Source organism: Aspergillus piperis, assembly GCF_003184755.1.
Source record: "Aspergillus piperis CBS 112811 unplaced genomic scaffold BO85scaffold_27, whole genome shotgun sequence".
In the NCBI taxonomy this organism is placed as follows: domain Eukaryota; kingdom Fungi; phylum Ascomycota; class Eurotiomycetes; order Eurotiales; family Aspergillaceae; genus Aspergillus; species Aspergillus piperis.
In genome coordinates, this window is record NW_020291617.1 from 115,265 (window position 1) to 133,570 (window position 18,306).

At 49.8% G+C, this 18,306-nt stretch overlaps 7 protein-coding genes across 7 annotated transcripts; 5 read left to right on the forward strand and 2 right to left on the reverse strand.

Moving 5' to 3' along the window:
* The first annotated feature begins 125 nt into the window (after positions 1 to 125).
* On the forward strand, positions 126 to 4,009 carry tof1 (putative DNA repair protein (Tof1)). The gene is made up of 4 exons (XM_025657348.1): positions 126 to 269; positions 334 to 571; positions 625 to 2,748; positions 2,798 to 4,009. The coding sequence occupies exons 1-4, from the start codon at positions 180 to 182 to the stop codon at positions 3,853 to 3,855; spliced, it is 3,510 nt and encodes a 1,169-aa protein (XP_025510832.1). The 5' UTR covers positions 126 to 179; the 3' UTR covers positions 3,856 to 4,009.
* A 391-nt stretch (positions 4,010 to 4,400) lies between these two features.
* Positions 4,401 to 5,793, forward strand: BO85DRAFT_472295 (uncharacterized protein). The gene is made up of 2 exons (XM_025662545.1): positions 4,401 to 4,409; positions 4,536 to 5,793. Exon 2 carries the CDS (start codon positions 4,606 to 4,608, stop codon positions 5,767 to 5,769), a length of 1,164 nt encoding a protein of 387 aa, XP_025510833.1. The 5' UTR covers positions 4,401 to 4,409; positions 4,536 to 4,605; the 3' UTR covers positions 5,770 to 5,793.
* Positions 5,794 to 6,239: 446 nt separating this feature from the next.
* BO85DRAFT_524002 (uncharacterized protein) lies at positions 6,240 to 7,737 on the forward strand (the record flags this gene model as incomplete). Its single annotated transcript, XM_025665391.1, has 1 exon — positions 6,240 to 7,737. One exon carries the CDS (start codon positions 6,240 to 6,242, stop codon positions 7,671 to 7,673), a length of 1,434 nt encoding a protein of 477 aa, XP_025510834.1. The 3' UTR covers positions 7,674 to 7,737.
* A 189-nt stretch (positions 7,738 to 7,926) lies between these two features.
* On the reverse strand, positions 7,927 to 8,661 carry BO85DRAFT_382852 (uncharacterized protein; the record flags this gene model as incomplete). The annotated part of the gene is made up of 2 exons (XM_025656482.1): positions 7,927 to 8,412; positions 8,455 to 8,661. Coding segments are annotated over 2 exons (693 nt in total), but the record flags the coding sequence as incomplete, so codon positions are not given.
* A 1,915-nt stretch (positions 8,662 to 10,576) lies between these two features.
* On the forward strand, positions 10,577 to 14,520 carry BO85DRAFT_472297 (fibronectin type III domain protein; the record flags this gene model as incomplete). The annotated part of the gene is made up of 11 exons (XM_025662546.1): positions 10,577 to 10,841; positions 11,021 to 11,092; positions 11,164 to 11,425; positions 11,478 to 11,498; positions 11,554 to 11,623; positions 11,706 to 11,777; positions 11,838 to 11,962; positions 12,031 to 12,303; positions 12,379 to 12,771; positions 12,820 to 13,050; positions 13,110 to 14,520. 11 exons carry the CDS (start codon positions 10,577 to 10,579, stop codon positions 14,518 to 14,520), a joined length of 3,195 nt encoding a protein of 1,064 aa, XP_025510836.1.
* Positions 14,521 to 15,411: 891 nt separating this feature from the next.
* BO85DRAFT_505424 (uncharacterized protein) lies at positions 15,412 to 16,382 on the forward strand (the record flags this gene model as incomplete). The annotated part of the gene is made up of 1 exon (XM_025664333.1): positions 15,412 to 16,382. The coding sequence occupies one exon, from the start codon at positions 15,412 to 15,414 to the stop codon at positions 16,102 to 16,104; it is 693 nt and encodes a 230-aa protein (XP_025510837.1). The 3' UTR covers positions 16,105 to 16,382.
* On the reverse strand, positions 16,244 to 18,301 carry BO85DRAFT_524004 (TFIIH/NER complex subunit TFB2). The gene is made up of 3 exons (XM_025665392.1): positions 17,982 to 18,301; positions 17,836 to 17,923; positions 16,244 to 17,768 (listed from the first exon to the last, which is right to left on the reverse strand). Exons 1-3 carry the CDS (start codon positions 18,106 to 18,108, stop codon positions 16,547 to 16,549), a joined length of 1,437 nt encoding a protein of 478 aa, XP_025510838.1. The 5' UTR covers positions 18,109 to 18,301; the 3' UTR covers positions 16,244 to 16,546.
* Positions 18,302 to 18,306: the final 5 nt, after the last annotated feature.

Genomic DNA, 18,306 nt, shown 5'->3' on the forward strand with positions numbered 1-18,306 from the left:
GCTACCCGCGGCTTTCTCGGCTGATTCGTTTATCCGAGATTTTTCAAAGGCGGTGACACGTAGACGCGTGAGATACGCGCCATTATTGGTTGATGGCCAATTTAGGGATGCGCGCGCAAGAACACCAAGCAGAGCATGATAGTGAGAAGGGGGAATGATACAAGGTGTGCAAGCCCAGCATGGAGAACGAAGAACCAGTGCTGTCTGCACCGGACGTGCAGGTAGTGGACCCTGATGTCCGCGCCCATGTCTATAGTCTCGTCACTGCCGTGAGTAAACCCCCTTCCAGGACTGAACAATAGGATAGGAACACAGCTGATTATTCGCTCATAGTTGGGTGGTTTCAATGGCGAAGATGCAGACAAGTATGTGCTGGGAGATGACGCTCTGGCTTGTCTCCGGGATATTAAACGCTGGCTGAAGCTATACGATGAGAAACACAACCGGATGGATGTGGCACGGTGCTTGGGAGAAGCCAATCTTGTTAACGGAGATTTGCTACCCATCCTGGCAGTCTGGGCGAGCAGCAAGAAACAAACCAAATACATGTCTAGGATCGCATTGGCATGCTGTAAGTGATACTATGTGCTACAGTTCTTTGCGACGATATCTAACAGAGAGCAGTAGAGCTGCTGGTCCCTTTGACATGGCCGGTAGAACTACACGGGGAATTGACAATCAACCATCATCGGCATATACCATACATACAACATGTCCACGTTTCATACAAGCGAGGCCTACTAAGTCATGCTAGCACCAGCTACCTTCGAACTATTATCCGCGTCGGCATTCCGAGCATGGCCATCCCGCGATCCGAGCGAACGACCCGCGACGAAGGCATCCTCAAATTACTTCTTTATCTCCTCCGGAATATTGCTTTGATAACCCCAAATACTCGTCTCGCGGCGGAAGGCGACGAGGAGGAAACCTCGAGATCTGCAACAATCAACGCCTTCCAGGATCAGGATGTCTTCGCTCTGCTTCTGACTATGTGCTCCAACGTTGGCGACGACTTCACCATGCAAGATGTTGCTCTTCTGGAGATATTGTTTCATCTGATAAGGGGTGTTAATGTGGAGAAGCTATTCATGGATGATGAGCAACGAACAGCGAAACGGACGGACGAGCTAGACGACCTGCTGCGCCAGGAGTCGTCTTTGCGGAGAGAGTACGCGAAGAACGCACCAACTCGACATGGACGCTTTGGAACCATGATCTGGGTCAAGCGTGATGACGCCAAGTATTCGACCGTCTCAGGGCAGAACGTGCTCAAAGACAGCCAGGCGACCCTTCAAAAGATGGACGAGACCAAGAAGTGGAACAAGCCACTGATTCGGCGAAAGCCACAAGATTTGACTGTGCACAATGACTTCAGCACTCCGGTCCACCTAAACTCGACTGCCTCCAACAAACTGCGGATGTTCGTTGAAGAGTTTCTGGACTCAGGCTTCAATCCCCTTCTCACTCATGTACGAAAGGCAATCGAACGTGAAGCAGACCGGGTCATGGACATCAACACGCGCCAGTTTCTCTACACTACTGCCTGGTTTCTCGAAGCGGAGCGCGCACGTCGGGCACGCCAACGCAAGAAGCATGCAGAGAGCGAAAAGCCGGCAAAGGAGCTTGAACCCGATAGCTTCGGTCTAGTTGCGGGCGTCCTAAATCAAGAAACGTTCGTCTTCTTGAATCGCGCTATGCAGTATGCGCTGGATAACAAGGACTGGGAAGATCTCAACGCTGGAATGCGCTGTTTCACCCAGATCTTGTTGACCGTGCAGGACATGGCCCAGTCTCCGCTCGAAGAAGACCAAGAGATTGCTGAAAACATCCAAAATCGTATCTTTTACGAAGAAACAACCCATGACCGCGTCCTCGCTGTTATTCGTGGATACAAGGATCAACCGTTTGGGTATCTGGATGCGTGCACTGAACTCACTCACGTCTTCTTGCGAATGTTGGAGCGTTATTCGAAGGAGAACCTCGATATGCAAGTGCGATCTCGCCGACGTGCCAGACGCAAAGTCAAGGATGTAGAAGGTGCTGGTAATGACGAGAATGATGAAGAGAATGGCTCCGAAGATGAAGATCGCATGGAAGCAGAACGAGTGTCCAAAGAGCGCAAGTTCGATTTCAGACGGTTTGCCGCCAAATTTTGCAATCAGAAATGCGTTGACACCTTTGTTGCTTTCACTAAGCACTACAAGGAGTTGAACACTGAGCAGCTAAAACGCGCCCACCGTTACTTTTACAGAATTGCTTTCAAGCAAGAACTGAGTGTTCTGCTATTCCGACTCGATATCATCAACCTCTTCTACCGGATGATTAAAGGCCCAGGCGCCTTAGATTCGAGTAAACCGATCTTCAAAGAGTGGGAAGAATTTGTGCGTCAGATTATCCGGCGATTGACAAAGAGGCTCGACCAACGGCCTGCCCTGTTCGTGGAGCTGCTGTTCAGTAAGATCAACGCGACTACATTCTACCTCGAATATGGTCACGAGCGGCAGACAGTCACCCGTGCCAGGAAGGCTCCAGCAGAACTAGAGATCGACCCCCGACAGGCTCATACAATTGAAGAGAAAATCAGCATCATGGTGCCTGCATTGGTCTTGGATGGGGAGGAAGATCTGGTCAGTTGGGTCAGCGATGTGTTGGGGTCGGCAGTGGAAGAGAGAGAGGCTTGGGAAGCCCAGGAGAAGGCCCTGCGCGAGGCGGGTGCGGAGAATTCCAGAATGCCCAATCCTATGATTTGTATGTTTTTATTTACTCATATATGAACTGGAAGCTAACATTTCTGCAGCTGTGAAAGCGCGCGACGATGCATGCCAGCAGGCCATGTTTTCCAACGCGAAGCTCCGTCTTCTGATGACATTGGTCAAGTTTGAACGACTTGGTGCAGAGGACGTGCCTGGAGCAGCCTGGGTCATTCCTTCTGCTCCAAAGGCCCAGGATCTCAGAGAGATGAAGTCATTTATCGACAAATACTTCGAGAAAGCTAAGCGAGGGACACTTGGACGAGACCCCCGTGAGCTGATCCGACGGAAATACGGTGGTGGAAAGAAGTCGTCAGACAACCAGTACAACCCTGATATTCACTTTGGGGATGATTCCGAGGGCGAGGACGAGGTACCAGACGGGCCCTTGTTCCCGCCGAACCCTCGGGCAGCGCCAAATCCAGCCAAGAAACCAACCAAGAAGAAAAAGCGCAAAGAACGTGACCCGGATGATGAGGATGAGGACGACTCGGTGGATGAGGAGACCTTGGAGGAGCGTCGCCGGGCGCGCTTGGAAAATAGTCGAGCTCGTCTTGCCAAGATCAAGAGTGATCTGTATGTGCACGCGAGTGACGAAGACACCGATGAAGAAGGAGACAAAGAGTTCTTCCTCCTAGAGGAGCAGAGACGTAAAGAACAAGCCCAGCGTATCAGGCATGCACTACTTACCGGCATGACCGAGGACGGAGACGGTTCAACCAATAAGAAAGGTCAACGCAAGCGCCAAACCAATCGCACCCGGACAGGTGAAGCCAAGAGCAAGCGGCAACGACGCGGGAAGCAGACTGATGAAGTGGACGAAGATGATGATGTCGTGATGGGGAACATGGATGCCCCATCGCCTATGTCGGAAAAAGAGGGCACGCCATCTGAGGAGGCGGACGATGGCTTCAATTTCGATGACGATTTGGTATTCAGTCGGGATCGAGAGAAGCTGTTGGGTTCTGCTGGGACCGAAGACCAGGACTCGAGCAAGCCTGATGAAGCAATGGCGCAGGACGAAGACGATGATGACGCACCGGTTGTAGCAACAAATCGCAGACGCATGCGCGCGGGCTTCGTGGTGGATAGTGACTCGGAGTAGAACGGGTGTCTGCTCTATTTACTTTCATGGCATGATGACTTGATGCGGTGTTTGGTGTCGAGCATGAATATAGGCATTGTTTGAATTGGCATCTGTATGTATATGGATTAGCATGCATGGATAGACAATGCATACCCTTGGTTTACTGGGCAATAATGGAAAGTTCCTGCCCTCTGGTTCCAGAGATGGTGAAGCTGAGGGTCCTTCCAGTCCCCGGCTTTATCCATTCTCCTGAACTGTTCAGAAAGCGTTATCGAAGTGGTCTTTATAGTGATTAAAAAGGCTGCAGCGAAGTTGCATGAAGGCATGTCCTCGACGTATTGCACCCTGACCATTCCATACATTTAGGAGCCAAGCCTTATTTACTGACCAGTGAGCTAGGCATCACACCTACACGCGTCTTAGATGCTGATGAGAATATTGCCTCCGTGATCACGGGATCGATACGTGAATTCGAAGACAAGATATCCCGTGTCTAAGTGAATACAGTGGCGACGCGCGTTCCTATTCCTACTGCACGCAACTTGTTATCGTTGCTCAAAACTCGTAACACAGTAAGCCATTTTCTATGCTTTGCAGTGCAGATGACGCTGGTCTCCAGCACTCTTGAATCACACGTCTCACCTTCCCAAGATCCAGCGCCGTACTAAATCCATGATGCCTGATCGGGTAACTCGCAGATCCCTTCTTGCCAGTTCTCTTCAAGTTCTCAAATGTGCATTCAAAAGTCGACGTAGCCGCTCAGGCAACATGAATGCTGAAGCCAGCCACAGCAACCGCACCCAGGACACTAGTAGCAACAGCACAATCAACGAGCCGATCTGCCCTGCACCAAATACCCCCAGATCACCATTATCTGCCACAGAAACCAGCTCATCGGCATCCACACCAACCAAGAAGCTACGTTCCCTACGTGGAGAACGAATCAGGCGAGCAGTGATGCTATCTTCAGACACAACAACAGACGCTGGAAAGCCTTCCACCCAAGCCGAGGAGGAAGGGCAAGGTCATCTTGGAGACTGCAATGAAGAATTGATCTCCGTATCCCAGAAGGAGGAGGAAAGACAACCTCTGATCCTGCATGAGACCTCGTTCCCTGTCTCTCATCAGGCTGCGGGTGAAAAGGCTCACTATGCCAATTATTCTAGACTTCCCACTCCTGTCAAGCCACCGACGTCAAATCTGTATTCGCATGAGATGTACCAGCATGAAGGAAGACGGAGTGTGCTTTCCTCTTTGGGGGCACCTCATACTGCTGGAAAACGGTATGGCGGAGGGGATCTGAGGTCCGGTTCATCAGAGGATAGTCCTGGAGTATGCAGCCGAAGCAACAGCATGCATGATAGCAGTACGGGGGCATCTGAGCAGAAACCATCAGGCTTACCACTCCCACAGCGAGGCCACAGCAGTGAGCGAGTCCAGCTGAGAAGAACAAATGTACTTCCGGCTTCAACGCGCGACCATGGCAGCAGCAAGCCAGAAAATGCCCGCAAGTCGCTTCCAGTTATTGTTACCGGTCGACCGTCAAAAAGAGTATTGAGTCGGAAGGAGGTGTCCCATAGTAGAGCCGAGATGAAGGCAAATCCAAACTCAAGCTTAAGCTCAGATCTCACGCGCGCCCATGCAGCAGATGCACCCCGGCCATGCTCAGGAGAGCACCACACAGACAGCCAGCAGTTCTTGCGATTGATACCGACTGAGGACAATATTGGTCTTGGCTTGCAAATGCAGGCACACGATCATCATTCAGATGCAACGCCCACATCCGAAGCAGAGTTGGCGAGATCGAGTCTAAGGGCGCTGCCGAGGCGGGTGCGGTTAACGAATAAATTTGAGAACCTGCGGGCACAGAATGACAAAAAGGAGAAGCAGTCTGGAGAAGCAGCAGTACAGTCTTTCTTGAAATTGAATTGACCGACCAACTTCATCAACTCGCCCACTTCTCTCTTTGTGAGGTGCTGTAAGGTCTTTCCGGCTTGCACAATGAATCCTCCAAGCATGTATTAAACGGAGGTACAAATGAGATAGGTCTAATATTAAGGAATTACAATGCAAACCGAATATTTAAACTTCCCTATCTTTCAATACAAACTAAATAATTTCATTGATGGGGACGAAGTAGGGGTTGCAATGGACGGCCTGCCTTAGGCATGAATCGAGTGAATCCGGGAAGATTGCCGAGTGGATCTCTTCCAAGTACGCAGTGGAGTCCATCCACTCCATCAATCTATCTAGTTAGCAGCTAGGGTTCCAGACATGGAGCTATTATTCAGGGTTTCACCTCACTAGAGCATCAGGTTTCTCGTGTTAGTCTTCTCTACTCATCTTCTACTTCCTCCTACAACAGTCGCAGGTCTCCTTCAATATTCGTGAATCTTGTCCCAATGTCGTCCGAACATAAGACGGCATCGAGGATCCTGAGCTTCCCAGTCGAAGTGTTACATTTGGTCTTCGAGTTACTTTCGCTGGCTGAACTGCGTGCGCTTAGCCTTGTCAATAAAGAGCTGCGCACCCAAGTTGAGCCATTCCTTTACGCAAACATTCAATGGCTTTGGCAGGAAGCTCCTTCGCCTCCCCCGATCACTCAACTCTTACGCACAATCTCATGCAGGCCACATTTGGCTGCATACATCACAAATGTTCACTTAGATGGAATGCGCATCAGAGGTCGCAATATGGCAGGCTCTCTTCCCACGACTCCCATTTCCAGCTCCGAATTGACCGAATACACTGCAGTCGTCCAGGGAACTGGAGTACCCTACAGCGACCGCTGGATACGCGAATTACATCAGGGCACTATTGATGCTCTTCTTGCTCTTCTGGTAGCACAACTTTCGAATCTCAGGAGCTTGTATCTTGGCCCGATTTTCACGAAAGAAAGTCAGTTTGTCGGGAAGGTTCTCAACTCAGCCCTATGCAGACCTAAGACTTACAGGCTACCTACTTTCCAATATCTCCGGAATGTGTCTTTCCACCGCGTCGTGGGAACCGACGGCACAAAGCCTAAAATGACTCCCCGAGATAGAAGCAAGAACACCGCCAATGTCCTACCATTATTTTATCTCCCGAACGTCCAAAGCATGTCTGTCACTGTTGAAAACCCGGATGTATTCACATGGCCTGCAGCGCACTTCCCTGAGCCTTCCAATCTTACCTCGCTTGATTTGACCGCTGTACGGGAAGCCTATCTCGGTGACTTGCTGTCAGTCACGCCAAACCTCAAAACCCTTCGCTGGGCCTGGTATTACGACTATGGCGTCGAGGATGACTTCGTTTCGCCTATCGTCAATCTTGAGAGGGTCGCGGCCGCGTTATGTCATGTTCGAAGTACTCTAACGGATTTAACAATCACAGCTGATGCCCCAATTGGAGGCAATGAGCAGTTTTATCCCGCTGTCAAGATGGAGGGCTCGCTGCATGCCCTCAATAATTTCGACGATCTCAAGAGACTTCGGATTCCCCTGGCATTCCTCGTAGGGTTTGTCGAAGACACAACAAAGAGATTGCAGGATGTGGTCCCAAGGAATATCGAATTCCTAACCATTACGGACGAGTTAGGCCTACAGAATGACGACGGAGATTATAATAGTGCTTGGCCGATCTATGAATGGACGGATTCTGCCGTTCTGACCTTGCTTCGGACATGGCTGGAGGATTGGAGATCCTGCACGCCTCATCTTCGTGGAATATCTATCTTGTTCGACTATATAGAGGCAAACAGTGGGGAATGGCCCCCGGACTTGAGGCACCAACTCATGGAGCTAGGTGCGCAAGCTGGAGTCTCCCTCGACTTAATCGAATGGAAACGCGACTGGTAAAACTTTATCATACATCCAGAGCCACTAGGCCATATGACTCAAAGCAACCCAAATTATGACCGTTAATCCTTTATTTTTTGCTGTTGCTGCTCGTATCGGGAGAGTAGCATAACTGGATCTGGCTCCTCTTCTCTATGCCACCCGCGATCTCACTCAGACTGAACTCGTTGAACTCTTTGTTAGCATCTACGACTTCAATGTCGTACTCCTGAACAAATGTGCTGCATCCGAATTTTTCCTATGAACATATCGATTAGCACCCAGCCACCAGAATTCTAGGAAGGAGTCGAAGGGTAATCATGCATCCACTCACTCCTTTATTATCCGTACAAGGATCCGTCCTTTTACCTCCCACAATAGTAGCAACCCTTGGCTTTTGGGAACTTAAAGACTTGCCCGGATGAACCAAGTAGTACAAATGAGCCGCCATTTCCTCACCACACTTGCCCTCATTTTTATGGATCGACTCTTTCCCAAAATCCCTCCGCCAAGTAACTTGACACCGCTCCAGAGCCTTAGCAACAGGGGTATCCGTATAATAATACGAGAACGACTCGCCTTTCTGCGACGAAGCGAGTATGATTTCGTGATCGAATGCAAGGACTGTCATAGCTTTGCTTCTCTGCCTCTTAGGGATCCCGTAAGCTTCCTGGTTTGCTTGCATCTCATTGTATCCCGTGAGTGCGATCTGCCAAAGCTGCTCATCCTCGATACCATTCGTCTCATCGTTGACCAGTCCCTTGAACTTGAGATGGCTGCTGAAGACCCAATTTCGGATGACCGTTGAGTCCTTTGGATCCACGTTTGGCCAGGTCCTTGCGAAGTTGAGATCAAGTTTGATGCCTAGGGCTGTGTCACCTTCTTTTGCGAAGTCTTTTTCGCCATCGTTGATGTCGTAGGCTGCGTTAACCAGGGAGTTGAATGCGAAGAGAATGAGTAGGAGGAAGTGGGAGAGACGGGGGATTGATATCCCTCTCTTAATTTCCTGTTTGGAGGTATCTTGGTCAACGAGGAAATATGATGGTGAGAGAGGTGTTCTCCTACTTGGAACTTCATGATAATCGGATTTGAATTGAAAATCTTTGAACCTACAAATGCATTTAATAATGGGATTCTAACAATCCCATTGGTTTTAAACCACCTATAGTGTTTTCGCTACACCTGCCTGTTCTCATCATAGAAGACTCGTCTCTACACTGCAATAGGCTAACTTCTACTGCAGTAGTATAGGCCCCATAGTCATCAAATCTTGCAGATTTTTCTTCACACTAGCAATGTACGATAGCTTGCTTGCTGGGGCTATACAGGGCGGAGTTACTCGGAAGCGTTGTACTTTGGCGCATATCGTAGTAATTTCGTAGTAATTGATCATTTCCCGTTGAAACTAGCGCAGGGTCGACCCAGGCAGTGGGATACCTAGGGATGAGCCTCACATGAGGAAGATTAGGGTTAACTAAATAAGCCATATAATGTACCCATGCAGAATAGAAGCACTCGAGGCATACGGTAGTAGCTTTTGTCGCAAAGCTTCAACATCGGAGGCTCGATTGGCATTGGAAACCGTGAAGAGTTACCTAATCTGAGTCACTACTTTGATATCCCATCTAAGGGTCCCATTCATCTTGAGATAATTGACGGTGCTAACCCAGTAATGGTTAATGAACACCTCCAGACACGGCCTATGAGAGGACAAACGGAGAGACAAATCACTATATCGCAGGGATATTCGATCCACTTTTAAGATTCCCCTACGCTACTAAGTATTTTCTGTAGACGGTGGATCATCAAGAATTGTCCGATATGGGTTACTTGGACGCCTATGCCCTAAGGCTGTTCGCGATAGCAGTGCTGGAATTACAGTCCTTGGCATCCGATGAGATTAGCTGGATGGATATGGAGTTTAGGGCAGCGCTAGTTCAGGACCAGGACTGTCAATAAGAGCTAGATTGAACTATCGATTCTGTGTTTTACCTTATCCGTGGACCCTGGATTACTATCAAGTGGGACTGCACAAGCTTCGGCCCTGTCAGAGTCTCGGAAATTTCCACCACATGTGGGTTCTAATCTCGGGTTCTTTTCGGGAATACCTCTCCCATCATTCAACCAGTCTGATGTCTACAATGTGCAGAATTGTTCTCTGGACCCCCCGGAAGAAGTTTCCTATTATCTAATCTACCTACAGATTGCTTCAGCGGGTCTCGGGGGGTCTTTTGATGTCTAGTGGCCCGGTGGCATAGCAGACAATTTTTTTTTTTGGCACTCTGTCACTAAATTCATTGACCTATCTACAGCGTCTATGCATTAGACAATCGTTGATTCTTTCTGCCGTGGGCATTAGATGATGCAATATAGTACCTGGTAAGAAAAAGGAAGGACATGTCTGACAAGATTGGCAAGTTGAAAGTCTCCGAAAGTCTGTGGACAAAACTAATGAACCTCATAAGCACCGCAAGAGTACTGATACTATGTCTTTCTATTGGTCAGCTCATATATAGCTGTGTCTCAGTTGAGCAGCTAGCACCAGTCCAGCTTGATAGCTTCGAGATCGGTGAACCGAAACAATGACAATGTCCATCTTCCACAAAGCACCCCATCGAACTACTACAATACACTATACAGCCGGTGGACCTTTGGCTCCTCAGTATATCTCGCCAGACCTTCCAAGATGTGAGGACAGCACCGTAGAAGTGTGGTCTTCCTCTCGTGGAAGATGATGGGATGTGAAAGTCCACCAGCGCACCATACAACTCGACTAGGTCATGGCCCATGTAATGAGTTATTAGAAGTTCCTTTATGCCCTTTGTAGGTTTTAAATAGTTCTTGAATATCTGTGAAGTCTCTCTTTTGCTTCTTTTTCTTTTCTTCTTTTCCACCCCCTACCCTGCCTAGCTTCTTTATCTGCAATGCACACGCAACCATGGCATGGCCTAGTGGCCATTGTCACCATCGGCAGTTGCGTTAGTGCAAGTCCTCTTGCACCCTGGGAACTGCGTGGAAATGCAAGCATGCAATCTGCACACTTGATGGGCATAAGAGATACAGACGACTTTGATCCGGCCGAACTTTCCCACATAACAAAGCTGGCTGCTATCGGCGACTCCCATTCGGCCGGAATAGGTGCTGGAAGCCGACTTGGAAATATTGGCGAAGCGCTCAACTCGAAGAGTAGTAAGTTAGTTCCTTGATTTCAAAGGTGTTTTGAACCGTGAACTGATGGGTCTGTCAAAAATACACAGATTGGGCTTGCAGTCGCTATGATCAGGCGTATCCTGTTCTTATCAATAATGATGAACGCCTGGGAGATCCAGCAACAAGAACCTTCCAATTCGAATCTTGCTCTGGTGCAGTCATCTCCGATGTCATCAACGATCAGATCCCTAATCTCAATGGGGACCAGCAAGTCATTCTGCTATCAGCCGGTATGGCCAGACGTTATCTATCTATCTCCCTTTCCTTTCTGCATATCCAACTAACATCTATATTGCCCTAGGCGGTAACGATGCTGAGCTCTCCAACATCCTTAATCAGTGCATTTATCAATGGGCCGTATTAAACCCCACCCAGGTCTTAGTAGCCAAGGCCGCTGCCCTTGCCAACTTGGAATATGGTTGGATGGCGGATATCGATTGGGATGCATTGGCCCGTGGCTGCGATGGGCAGCTGGAACATACAAATCGTCTCATTAATGGAGATGCCTTCAGCAAGAGCTTGGACAACGTCATTGCGGCGGCAAAGAAAAAGCTAGGATCAAAGTGAGTACCAGGAATACCCTAATTCGGAAGCTTGTTTCTAACTGTAAGGCAGTGGTATGATCTACTACACGGGGTAAGATGCCATGTTGTTTCATCGTCCCCAGCAGTCACTAAGAAGCGTGATGCAGTTATGCCAAATTCTGGGCCGAAGATCTATCACCTGCGTGCGATAAGGTTAGCTGGTCAACCTGGATTCATGTGAGTGAAACTCAATATCTTCTCCAGTAACAACCAGAGAGATACTGATTGCCCTTGACAGAACCTCTACAACTTATTTCAGGATACAGAGACACTGACAAGTGCTCATCGCAAAACAATGAATGACCTTGTGGATTCCGTCAATGAGAAGATTGTTGGTTTTTTCACCCACCCCTTGTCGGGTAAAGCTGATGCTAATTTTCTATTTTTACAGTCGTCTGCAGTAGAAAGAGCCGGCGCGCAGGTCAAATTTGTCGATTATGACTCTTATGTTGGCTATTTCAACGGCCGATTTTGTGAAGCCGGTGTCGATGAATCGACGTCAGATAGCAACACAAGGTGGGTGCTCAAAGTCCACCATGAATGGAAAATAGCCTAGCCATTGGGTAGACTGACATGACATACAGAGAGGGTCTAATGTTCTACGAGCTAAACACGTGGGATCCCCTCGGCTCTAATCCTCACAAACGAAGCCAAGACCGTCCCCTAGAGGGAACGTTTGAGGGCTCTGTGAATGAATATGCGGAGATTACCAAACTCCTCGATCCGGACGCTCAGATTTCCAAACAGACCTCGGTGTCTGACGATACTACTGATATGACTCTTGTGGAGTCGAAACTATCTCTCAGTGCTGTGTCCGAATCTTCTGATATCGAAGTTCCAAATGTGCTGCCAGACGGGTAAGAAGCTCTTCGCCTTGTTCGCGGAACGTGTTGTTGATGGATTCCTGACGACTGAACTATCTTTTAATTCAGATATGGACGTGTTTTCCATCCTCAGGTTCAGCTTCATGAGCTTATTGCCAATTTAGTCATCTATGAGATGACCAACAAGAACGAGATGGACAATGGGTATCCAGAAATTCCAGAGAAATTCACTTTCGACTCATGCCCTTGGACACCGGCAGACGTCGACGATGACGAATCAATGGATGCAGGAGGTCAACAGATTGCTTTGGCATCGTACATCAATCCATTATCCGACCCCACTGCATGGACTCGGATGATCGACTACCCATCCGACAAGGTGACCGTTCTGGTTGCCAACGTCCTCAACGGACCGGATACGACTGTGGATGAGGATTGGGAGAAGGTAATCTCCCGGGCCAATGCAGCGGGTAAACGAGTTCTCGGCTATGTGCGTACAGGGTATCTTGGCCTGAGCCAAGATCAATTCCAGACTTGACTGGGTTCGAGCGGTCTGGCCGACTGGGTCTCACAGATCCAGACCGATGTCGAACTGTGGTACACGTTATACCCTGGCATGATTGGCGGTATATTCTTCGACGAAGGGTGGAACCAATGCGGCGACGACAATGTATATTCAGATCTGTATCGGTTTATCACTGACTATACGAAGCGCATGCACCCAGGAGCCTTTACCGTCCTCAATCCCGGGGCTACTATGCCACAGTGTTTCGAGCATAGGTATGTAGTATATCCCCTTGCTAGAAACATAAGAAGATTTCGCTAACAATGGTCAACAGCGCCGACACACTCATGACTTTCGAGAACAGCTACGATACATACATGAACAACTACTCACCAAATCCTGACTGGACACCTAGCGATCCGCGTAAGCTCTGGCACATTATCTACAATGTCCCCTCAGACAGTGTGGGCAAGGTTGCTGAGCTGGCCCTGAAGCGCGGAGCTGGCCTGATCCATATCACCAACGACAACCTCCCCAATCCGTATGATACCCTCCCTGATGATGACTACATGCAGGTCATCATGAGCGCCCTTGAAGGTGGCATGCCGGCCATTTCCAGTCCCACCGCGTATGAAAAGAACGGCCAGTCTGCACCTGCTCCCAGTTCATTAGCAGTGACCGCCTCAGATTACTCCTCCGTGAGTCTGAGCTGGGGAGCTAGTTCCCCTGCTCCCTATGCGTACTCGATCTATCAGAATGGGAAAGAAGTGGCCCGTCTACCGGGCAGCATGACCAAGGTTACCATCGGCAACATCGATCACGGTACCTCCATTACCTTCACCGTGAGGGCTATCGGGTCCGGGGGGAGCGCGTCAGGTGATTCAAACTCGGTCGAGGCAACGACGCTTGAGTTACCGGACAACCAGCCCGTCACCAACGTAAAGAGCAGCTCGACCGCTACAAAAACTACGGTCCAGGCCGATATCCTTATTCCCTTTGCTTTCCAACGCGTCTTCTTGACCGACCCGGACACCGCCTGCGAGATGCCGGCGTGGCCCATCAACTACAATCTCGGCAATTACATTTGCACACACTACATGGTTGAGAGCGGAACTCTGTTCAAATACAGTGGTGCCGAATTGCCGGCCGGACAGACCAATTATCCCTGGGCGTGGACCTCGATGGGCACTGTCCCCATCTCTCGGAGTGGCTACACCTGGACGTGGGAGCTTCCCATCGGATCTGATACTGTGGACACGAACTACTTTGTCGTTGAGGCACAGGGATATGGACCCCTGACCAATGTCTTCCACCCATGCCCCAGTACCTGGGACGATGCCACCCTCAGCAGCGGAGCCTACTGCACGGGCAACTCACCGTACGATTGCAAAGGCGCGACACTCTGCAGTACTTTGAATGTCAAGTGGTGCGACAAGGCTGTCAACCAGATGAATCGTGGCTCGACACTCTATACTGCCAACGCAGAGGCCCTCGCGCTGTCTGGTAACTGCTGGGCCAATTGGGAGCAGTTCGGCTGCTCGGTGAAGATCCGTGGCAAGGACGAGAACGGAAAGGACTGTACTATTACCGGCGATGAGATGTGGGAGGCCTATCAAGATATCCGCAAAATTGGCGGGTGCAAAAAATGTGGCAGCAAGCACTTTGGGAATGGCTGCCTGGTCAGCGTAGATTACTACTATGGATGTGATAATCGGGATTCTGGAGTAAACGCGATAGACGTTTGAGAAGCTGGAGTTAGATATATGCAGCATATAGATTTAGATATAATTGACTTCTAACGTTCTACCTTATCCTGTGGATATATGAGAGTTGCATACTTCGAAACCGTGCCAAGCTAGGCAGGCACGTATCAATTGTGACAATAGCCAACGTTGGTGGATAACTGCTTCCTAGTACTCACAAAGTGTCATATTGATGGCTCGCAACCAGGCCATAACAGTGGAAGTATCACCTGGAGTTTTGCTAGATTGATTTCACCACTATTCAAACTCCTATTGTCGATTGTCCTTGAAACAGTGATTGACAATGAACACAAGTAAATGAGACAATGGGAACAGACAAATAGTTTGCTCCAATCTCACCCATTGGATGCTACTTACATTTATTTGTGCCATGCTCCAGTGATATACCCAGGCTACCTACTCACTCCATCTTTCAGATTCTCACACCATCATTTGATATCGAATATATCCGAGCAGACAAATCTCGGAACTATTAATTCTTTCCATAACCAGCAAGACCACCAACGATGTGATAGAGTAACAAACAAACGAACAAACATATTCACTGTACCGACACTAAAAGGGCAGGTGGGAGTGACTGTAGTCCTTCCTCACTTCGGATGATAAATGTTATACTGATCGACTCGTGGTTCGTTCACAGGGCAGATAGCCCAAACACAACACGTTCCTTGACCAGGAGTACGGCATCAAATAATAATTCATCAACCAGAAAATTAACCTTCCTCACTCAACAGTATCAATATGACTCAGATAATCGCCAGAGCCATCAAAAACCAGATTCAATTTAGCTATTCCTATACCCAATACCTCCAAAAAAGCCACACCACCGCCGCCAACTAGACATACACAACTATAAGATCTATACTATCAGAAATGCAACTTCAAGTCAAAGGCGAAGACCAACACGAAAGAGAAAGAGAAAGAGAAGCCCCAAGCACAAGCACAAGCACCACCCCCCGACCTCAAGCCCATCCCAACCCAGACACCACTCCCACCTCCACCACCAGGCGCCGTCCAACCCCGTTCCCTTCACACCTCCCAAGACCTATCGTCCCTCACCCAGCATCCAGCAGAGGAAGCAGAAGAAGAACCCTACCACCACCACGGCCCGAACAACTAGCACGACCACTTCCACGTCACCGTCTCGACTCCCCCATCCCATCACGACTTCCCCAAAGGACCTCAACATCTACCACCATAGAACAGCCCACACCGCCACGTACACGCCTCGAACCGATATATGGAGCCCAATCAAACGCCTACTGGCTTGGAAGACTCGTGACCGTCCTCAACGCTATACTTTACGCAGACTTGTTCAATGCACCGGATCCCGTGACGGGAATTCGCCCACCAAGTGTATTCTCGCTGGCCGTGTCAAGGCATGGGTATTCCCAGCGGGCAGCGGCTCTTGCTGGGTTGGATAGGGGCGTTACGGGGAGATTTAGGAGGGCGTTCATGATGCTGGAGGATGCGTGTCGTTCGGAAGACGCGACGCGGAGTTATAGGGCGTTTGGATTGGCGTTTGAAAAGGCTCATGGACCTTGTGGTCAGCGTTTTAGGGACTGATAACCTAATGGTAGAGTTAAGTTGTTTAGTCCGTTGTTGGTGGAGAGGTCGTGAGGTTGAGAGTTGTGTATTAGTATATAGAGATGCGTGGTGGTCTTGCTGTGCTTTGTGCTAGGGACGGACAGATAGTCACCATCATATCACTATTAATGATCCTTGTCTATTTCATTTAAATATCACACTTCCTTTTCTTCTATTTGGATTTTCCCAGCTATTATACACTTTGTAAGACCCCACCTCACAATTGCATTCCTCCGAATTGGGTGGGTTATATATCATCAGTTTCATAAAAATGTCCCGAGAAGCCAGAACGCCGAGCTGCCGTACCTCTATGCAACGCAAGAAGCCATAAGTTTGCTATAATAATATATTCCTTTTCCAGCCCCGTAAAACTTTTTCAGCCAACACCTTTTTAGTGGGGGGTTGATGAACCCTCATATCTTTATTTGCGGCTCCTCAGGAACGCAGCCACTTGTTCATGCCTCGTTACAAAGAACATGCGCTTGCGATCCGACTTCCATGCCAGAACACCAATCTCCTCTGCATAGCGGCATGGGGCCTCGTATTCTGCCAGACTGACAAAGTCCTTGAACAAGAATCCGGATGTAGCCTTAACACGGTCCCGCTCCAGCTGCCAGAGACGAATCTGGTCCACCACGGTGGGCGGGAGGACTGATGGGGGAATTCCGGCTTGGTTCGACGTCGAGCGGGAGACATTGTGCTTGCGCATTTGCGGATGGGCGTGAGTAGAGAGATAGGAGATGATTTGGTCAGCGGTGATGCCCATCTCGACGGCCCGGCGGACGGACTGGCGGGTGATTTTGCCGGTGATGAGGTTGGGGAAGCGGTATTTCAGGGTAGTGAACAGAGCAATAAGGGAGATCTGTAGGGGGGATGAGGTGTATGCGTATACACGGTAGTTGGTTTCGATGATAATGAAGCCCGTGCCCGCTTTGCTGGAGGCTTCGCCGGCAGGACCGGAGAGAGAGCCCAAGAGCGGGTTGCTCAAGGCGCTGGAGTCGGATGTGAGCGTCGTTGCAAGGCGGGTGGGGTAGAAACGCGGTGCATCGGGCGATTCTTGATAGACGATACCGAAGTCGGCAAGGTCGGTGAGCATGCGCAGTTGTTTCGAACTGAGGTGGTTCTTTTCGTATGATTTTCCGAGTTCGAGACTGCTGAGAAGGAACACGAACGAGAGGACCTCGACACTGTCCATCTTGATGGCGCTGGCGCTCTCGACATAGAGAATCAATATGTGCCACACCTGCGTGCTGACGTCTTGCAGGACAAAGGCGAATCCATCCTGGGTGATTTCGACACGACGATCTCGGATCTCAACCAGATGACCCGCCTGCAGGAGCTCCTTCACGCCTTTGCTGAGGGTCACTTGGGGAGCTCCCATGCCTCCGGTACCGACCATGTATCCCAGCACTCCTTCCCACTGTCGTCGCGCATATTCATCGAGATCGGATATTGAGACTTCTGAGCCCGCAGGCACGTGTGAGAGGACGCCAAAGGATTGTGTCTGGTCGGCGCCGGTGAGGGCATGTCGCAATGAGGTGGCGAACGGGTCGGTGACTTTGTAGGCGCGGACGTTATCCGCTGTGACAGTGTTGGAGAGGATATGCAGTCTCCCTAGGATGGAGAGCGCATTGTCGCGTTCTCTGTGTGAGGCTTGTGTTAATCACAATCACCGCGGAGACCCTTCCAGGGTGCTTGCCCTGCACTTACTTCAAGCTTTCTGATTTAACCCAAGCCTCCAGATCCGCCGCGGGGAGCGGATCCTTCAGGTAGAGAAGTGCCATGACAAAGCATTTTGCTAGTCACGCAGTCAGTTGATGAAGCACTGGGATGGTGAATGCACATGCGACACATACCCAGATCAGGCAGCATGCGCCTGAAAATGGCGAGAGCCGTCGATGGCTGCTGGTAAAGTTTGTAAAAGACGGTGCCAGCAAGGCTTTCGAGGTATTCAAAGGGACGAGAAGATGGTGCGGCAGCCATCTTGTCTGCAGGAGTCACCGCTGCAGCATGATGCGGCGGGAAAGAAATGGGGCGTTGGAGCTGAAGCCAAAGAAAGAAGAAACCAACCAACGCCTGGGATTTGAAAGTTGGAGACGATCGGCCCCAAAGCGGAGCTGCTCCGGCGCGCCAAACAGGCCCCAAGCGCAATGAAGCGGCCGCGGCCGATGATCTCACTTT